This window comes from Abrus precatorius, unplaced genomic scaffold, assembly GCF_003935025.1.
Source record: "Abrus precatorius isolate BTA unplaced genomic scaffold, Abrus_2018 Scaffold2, whole genome shotgun sequence".
Lineage (NCBI taxonomy): Eukaryota > Viridiplantae > Streptophyta > Magnoliopsida > Fabales > Fabaceae > Abrus > Abrus precatorius.
In genome coordinates this window covers 27815202-27822234 of record NW_020874362.1, presented here as the reverse complement: position 1 = coordinate 27822234, position 7033 = coordinate 27815202, and the positions used below count along the sequence as shown (strand labels likewise).

At 33.2% G+C, this 7033-nt stretch overlaps 1 protein-coding gene across 1 annotated transcript; it reads left to right on the top strand.

Annotated features, from left to right (window-relative positions):
• The first annotated feature begins 2516 nt into the window (after positions 1 to 2516).
• On the top strand, positions 2517 to 7033 carry LOC113859759 (P-loop NTPase domain-containing protein LPA1 homolog 1-like). Its single transcript, XM_027492454.1, has 7 exons — positions 2517 to 2651; positions 3430 to 3773; positions 4733 to 4814; positions 4978 to 5397; positions 5510 to 6247; positions 6377 to 6487; positions 6692 to 7033. Exons 1-7 carry the CDS (start codon positions 2517 to 2519, stop codon positions 7031 to 7033), a joined length of 2172 nt encoding a protein of 723 aa, XP_027348255.1.

The window sequence follows — 7033 nt, the reverse complement described above, 5'->3', positions numbered from 1 at the left end:
ATCTAAGCTTTGCTTAGCATATTTTCTGTAAACTTCTATACTCAATTCAATTATGTGCTTTTATTATTCATTATTTTGCTTAGTACTCCATTAATTTGGACGTTGCATTTAAACAACGTACTTAAAAGAATTTAGAAGGACCTAAATCCAGTACTTAGATTACTCTTGTATTATTTGTTTATAAATTGTTAGTTTTTACCATAAAATAATAATAATTAGAGGGTCGTAGTTATTATTTTAATGAAATATTAACTAGATTTTAATATTTTTAATCTATATACTTTATTTAAAAATATTACCAATAGGATCAAAATAAGTATCAGAAACAAAGATGTTATACTATTGACTAGCGATATTTATCGACAAGTTAACTTTAATAACAACGTCCTAAACATCACTCTCCCTCAATCATAAAAATGAAGTGTCAAAGACACGATGATGGCACTGAGAGTTTGAGTTATCAATTTAAAAAATAAGAAGATTAAAGAAAATTGTGTATAAAAAATTTTAGTATAAAAATTTAAATATTTTTTTATAAATTATAATATTTTATATTTTTAATTTTAGAGAATTTAAATGAAATAATTTCTCAAAATTCATCAAAAAATATAAAATATAAGTTATTTTCTATTTATGACAGAAATTTAATTATTTTTTATATTATTTTTAAAAAATATATATTTAAAAAGTTACCTTTCATTGAAATAAGATTTATGAGTTATAATTGTAAATTTGTAGGGATATAGTTGTACTAATTTTTATTTTAAAAAAATAGATGTGTGAAAATCTGAAATGAGCTGGACAATAAAATACTCATACTTATTACACCTATTTCTATAAATTTTGTTAAAAAAAATCTATTACTTGAATTCAAACTTATTTAGTAAATAAATTTTCTCTCCATTATAAATATTATATTTTGAAATTTTCATGCCTAATTATCACACAAGAATGTCAATTTATTTTATGAGAAAACTTGAATATTTCTTCCTCTCCTTTCCATTTTATTCGGTCAAGAGGCGTGAAAAATGTGCAAACAATTTAATGGCGACATATTTTTTTCTCCAACCGCTTTATTTGTTAATGAAATGACCCAAAAACATCACTTCCCCACATTCTTGCATCGGTCAAATTGTTTTTTCGAATGATAATGTTTGTAATATATTTTAGCATACAAATCAAGTGGACTTGTTGATTTTTTAGTAAAAATTCATTAGATTAAAATATAAAATTAGTTCATATTTTAAAAATAATTAAAAACATTTAAAATAATGTATTCAGAATGCCTTGCACACACATTTTGCATGCTATATAAAGATCGATGCAGAAAAAGTTGACGTTTAAATAATACACTTATTTATTTAGGAGCATCAGTGCTGTGAATAATAAAGTTAAAATGGTTGAGAAATTTAACCGGTCAAATTGTCATTATAAATGCACGGGATAGTCCCTCCCAAATCGGAAGGGTAATCCCTGTCAAGAATGGACTTTTCCTTACACCCTAAATTTTCGATTTGGATGAGCAGTGAAGTAAGGATCAAAGAAATAAGAAAAAAATATTATTTAAGATAAAAAGAAAAAATATTTATTCAGGTCAGTAGATGAGTGAGTGAAGAAATAGTATAAAGACATGTCATGTTAATTAAAAAATAACAAATATATAATTTAATAATATTTATATCTAATGTTATAAAATAATAAAATTTTAACATGAAAATATTGTTTTATGAACGATATCTTTGTTCCAACTAAAAACACCTAAATAATGATAAAACTAAACAAAATAAAAAAAAAATAAAAACACTGTCTTCCCCCATTTATACCTTTTGGAGGAGATTTTTAAAAATTTTGAGACCTACCTTTTTATATGCCTTTTCTTAATTAATAAAAATATATTTTTATTATAATTACACCCATATAAACAGACAGTAAAAAAATATGTTTTTAAAAAATAATAAAACCTATTTTCTGATTTTATTTATTTTAAAGAATTAAAATAAAAAAACTGCAATGAAAAAAAAAATAACTGGACTCCTCGGTAGTTGATCCTCGTGGCAAGAGGGACCCACTGTCCCAGCGTTTTCCGCGGGAAATGAAATTCGCAGAATGGGCAAGGGTGAAATCGGTCATTTCGAATCCCTAAACTCCTATTTATAATTTCGAGCGAGAAAGGGAGAGAGAGTGCACAGGCATAGGAGAAACCAGAAAACAGCACCGTTCAATCCCTTCAAACAATGGCCGAGGAACATCCTCGTCCTACCCTTCTTGTTCTTGTTCTTGTTGTTGTTCTTCTTCTATAATCTCTGCATCCGCATTGTCCTTCCTCCTCCGTAACTAACCTTTTGCATTCCGCTTAAGTTCCTTTGTTGTGGGCCCGCCTCGAATATATGTCGGGAACATAACGTTTTTTTTTGTTTCATTTGCCAATGCCTTTTGCTTGCGGTGGAAGTTAGTTTTCCGTTGCGGTTGTTGTTTCCATATTGCACGCGCGCGTGCCATAACGCTCCCTGAATCTGATGGGTGAGGTGGGTAAGATACTTTACATAGTCGTCGTCGACGATGCTCAGAAGAAAGAGTCCTTTCGCTACACGCGCCCCGTTCTTCACACCACTCTCCAGCTTATGGGATGCAAACCGCGTCATGCCTTCAAGGTTCTCTTCTCTCTCTCCTTTTCTTTTTTCATTTTCAATTTCTCTTTTTCATTTTTATATTCGAGATTCAATTGTCTGCATTGGAGGGCCTTTGTTGTCTTGTTGACCGCAAGGAGTTTGACCTGCTTTTTTTTTTTTTTTGGTGCGTCCCTTCTTTTTGATTCAACTGCGTATGAAGACCGAAGAGAGTTTGCTATGCGTGTATACTTCAGCCTTTTCATTTTGTTAATCTTTTTATTTGATTACGTTTCAGTGAGAGATGATGCTTTAAACTGAACTTTTTTTTTTTCAATCTCTATTCATTTGAATGGAATAATGAAGTGTGGTGGGTTATCTTAAATCAGATATGAAGGGAAATTTATGTTGATTGAAAATTTTTTGTTCCTTGGAGAACATTAACCTGGTATGAAGCGTGGATATGATACGGGACATGAATATGACATGGATTTGAGATTTGGCCCTAAAAATTAAGATTACAACATTGGTTGGGATTAAAACCGAGAGTTAATATAAGATCAGAAATACTATTATTTATCTACTAGTTGTGGAACATAGTTTAAAAAAATTAAATCGTAGGATGGTGTCTGAGGAGTTTGACAGGAATACGTGTTGAATAACGATATGGTGGAGATAAATACTTGGGTAATTAGTTTATGGCATCTCTAAATGAAATTTTATTGAGTAATGTATTATATGACTTGGGGGCAGAGAATGTGCATAACTTTGGAATTTTCGTATAAAATTATTGTTAACGCGTTTTCAATGTTGCTCTTATCAGATCAGCCAAAGAGTGTTTGAAGTCACAAAGAGAGAGAGTTGTATTAATGGTTTGCAACCTGAAGTAGAGTCTTTAGACTCTTTAGAAGGTTCTGATGCTCGCAAGGGGAATTCTGTGAAGAACGATGTTAATTGTGGTGGGGTTTGCATGGACAAAGCAGAATTAGGCAACCAATTACTTTCAGGAAGAATTTATAGAACTAAGAGTGTACCGTTTGAGTTGTACAAAAAGCGAACAACTGTATTTGTTCGGAGAGAAACTTTTCTCGATATTGTCTGTGATGCTCTGGCAGAGTATAAGTATGTGGGTCCTAACCAAAGAGCAGATTTGATATTAGCCTGCAGGTACTACTACATTGTTTTATCTATTTGTTAGGGCTATATTTTACAGTAACTTTAATAGAGGGGAAAATTAATTCTGACTGTTTGTAGCATATGGTCTGTTGTAATGGAATCTATTGAGCTATATGATTAGATATGTTTTCTCATAGTTTTGATTTTCTTGATCAAGATTTTCTGGTAATTGTTAATGTGTTATTACTTGTTATGATGCATTTATATTAACTGGATTAATTAATTTGATTGAGCATTTTGTTTTGGGTGTTATATGAATGTTGAAACTGTCTATAGTACTACTAAAAACTCGTGATTTACTTTTTTTTTTTACTTTCATCCCGTGATGTGTCTTGTATTGTGTTAAGGTGTCTCTTACTCATTTTTGTGGCTTTGTTTCTCGTAGTCAATACGAGCAGGTGTTTTTTATGACAAGATAATTATTATAACTTTTTTGCTCGTCTTGGAAAAGTAACTTTTGTATATACCACCTGGTTCAATTTAGATGCTTGAATTTACGGCTATGTATTTATGATCAACCATTCCTTTAAATATCTGTCTGGTTCAAGCTTCATGTGTTTTCTAGCAATGAATTTGTGAGTTATACCTTAAAATAGAAATCATCATCATTGTTTAAGGCTTTTTGAAATCCAAAATATGCTATTGTGTTTTTTTTTATCTTGCCTCCAAAATATGCCCTGCTTCTCTAAATTGCTGCTTCACTCTCAGAATTTGCATCTATTTTGTCTATATTGCTGGTATTTGTCCCTTTATTGTAGTTTTGGAAGAAAATTTTCTATTCTGAATGCATGATCAAGCTTTACTATTAATTACAGCATACAGCATATTGCTATGTGATATCTGTAGTTCCCTAAAATTTCATTTAAATTTTACCCTTATCATGTGGAGTTTAATTTTTAAAATGTGGTACTACTTGCTTCTTACATTGTGATTATTTTCTTTGGTTGTAGGATCCGTGAACGGAAAGAGTCTGTGACTGTGTTATTGTGTGGCACTAGTGGCTGTGGCAAATCCACATTGTCTGCATTGCTGGTATCTTTACATATGGAAATAGTTGTTTGTTTTGCTAATACAACAGTTGTAGTTTTTACTTTTTACTTTTTTTGTGCTAGGACTTCTTTGCTAGTAATGAAGTTGAAATTGAGTAGTATCTATACCTAACAGTTCAAGACTATCATTTTTACCTTCACTTCAGGGTGGAAGGTTGGGAATCACGACAGTGGTATCAACTGATTCTATTAGGCACATGATGAGAAGTTTTGCTGATGAGAAGGAAAACCCCTTGTTGTGGGCTTCTACCTACCATGCAGGAGAGTGTTTGGACCCTGTTGCTGTTGCAGATGCAAAGGCCAGAAAGAAGGCAAAAAAGCTTGCTCGACGCTCACTTCCTAAGGATGAAATAACTGAGGGTCAAAGTTCTAGCAAATCTGATATACGGACATCAGAGATGAGCTCTGGTACTACTGAACTGCCAAGTCCAAAACAAATGGCTATTGAAGGATTCAAGGCGCAGAGTGAGATGGTGGTTGATAGTCTTGATAGGCTAATCACTGCATGGGAAGAACGAAAGGAGTCCGTTGTTGTCGAGGGCGTTCACTTGAGCCTCAACTTTGTTGTATGTCGGATTTTCATTACCATTCCTTCTCTAAATATTTTCTTTTTAATGTCAATTTATATTTTATGTTCACATTATCTAGCAACAAAAACTTGAATACTCATGCATGCAGATGGGTCTCATGAAGAAGCATCCTTCAATCATACCATTCATGATACACATTACAAACGAGGACAAGCATTTGGAAAGATTTGCTGTACGTGCAAAGTATATGACACTGGACCCAGCTAAAAACAAGTATGTAAAGTATATTAGAAACATCAGAACAATTCAAGATTACCTCTGCAAGCGAGCTGAAAAGCATCTAGTTCCCAAAATAAACAATACAAACGTTGACAAGAGTGTGGCAGTCATCCATGCAACTGTTTTCAGCTGTCTTCGAAGGCGCGAAGGTGGGGAACACCTATATGATCCTACTAGAAACACTGTTACACTAGTGTATGAGGAATTTAGAAATCAATGTGCAGCCAATTCTTTGAACTCAAAAGGAATGTTTCAACTGATTCAGAGAAAAGGTTCTTCAAGGAATCTGATGGCTCTTGTTAATACTGATGGGTCTGTGGCAAAGGCTTGGCCTGTTAATTTAGTTGACTGTAATGGGAAGCCTGTGTGGTGCCATGGACCAGAGAATGGAATTGGACATCCAATGTATGGTCCCTTGCGAATTGGCAAGGCAGAACCTGTAAATCTTCAGTTTGGTTTTTATGGAATCAGTGCTTGGCCCAGTGATGGTGGCACTAGTCATGCTGGAAGTGTTGATGAGTCTAGAGCTGACGGGACTGATACGGGTAGTAGATATCACTCCTCTTGCTGTAGCTCACCAAGGTTTTCGGATGGCCCTTCCAAGGAGGTAAATTTGAACCTTTTTGTAAACTTATATCTGTTCAACATGAAAATTAATGGCTTCTTAACCTCAATGAGGAAAATGTTGGATTATAAACACTCATTTGTAGATTTTTTTCCCCTATTTTTTTATTAGCTCAAAGAAGATTTCTCGGTGCATGGTAGTGATGAAGAGATTGACTACCAATTAGAGGTGGGCAGTGATGAGGATTTCAGTGATGATGTCGACAAACACATCCATGAAGAGGTAATCTTGCGTTTTGTTTTTTTTTTTAATAAATGACATGCATATGCATATTTGAAATGTCCTCTATATATTTCATATTGAAATGAGTTTTTGTTTCATATGATTTAAGATAAAAAAAATAATGGTAATTTTTCGTATAAAAGAATTGCAGGGAATAGAATTAACTATTTGTGGTAATTTTTAATCTTTTTAATTGCTTTCTAGGTGGGATCAGTTGATGAGGAATCGACAAAGTCCGATGAAGAGTACGAAGATCTTGCAATGCAAGATGTGCAGGAAGATTATGAGTTTAGGAGTAAGCTAGCTTTGGTGGGGGAGCTAGGAAATAAAATGCATGGGAATAACCATAATCAAAATCTTGATCTGTTCCTTAGAACTAAAAGTGAGCCTATGGCAGTTCCAGAGCCCTTGTGCTCTTATTCTTTGCTCGTTGGAAAGAGTGAGAGGAAAAACAAAATGAGAAAACGTTCACTTAGTATTCCCGCAATAGGAAAACATACTTCAGCAATCAATGATCCCATCCTTTCTGGTGCTCCTCAAAGGTAG

Bases quoted from the DNA above. Each gene is read 5' to 3' on its own strand.
- LOC113859759 (XM_027492454.1), top strand. From the start codon at position 2,517: ATGGGTGAGGTGGGTAAGATACTTTACATAGTCGTCGTCGACGATGCT. The intron at 2,652-3,429 runs GTTCTCTTCTCT...TGCTCTTATCAG, and splicing joins AACCGCGTCATGCCTTCAAG to ATCAGCCAAAGAGTGTTTGA. The intron at 3,774-4,732 runs GTACTACTACAT...CTTTGGTTGTAG, and splicing joins GATTTGATATTAGCCTGCAG to GATCCGTGAACGGAAAGAGT.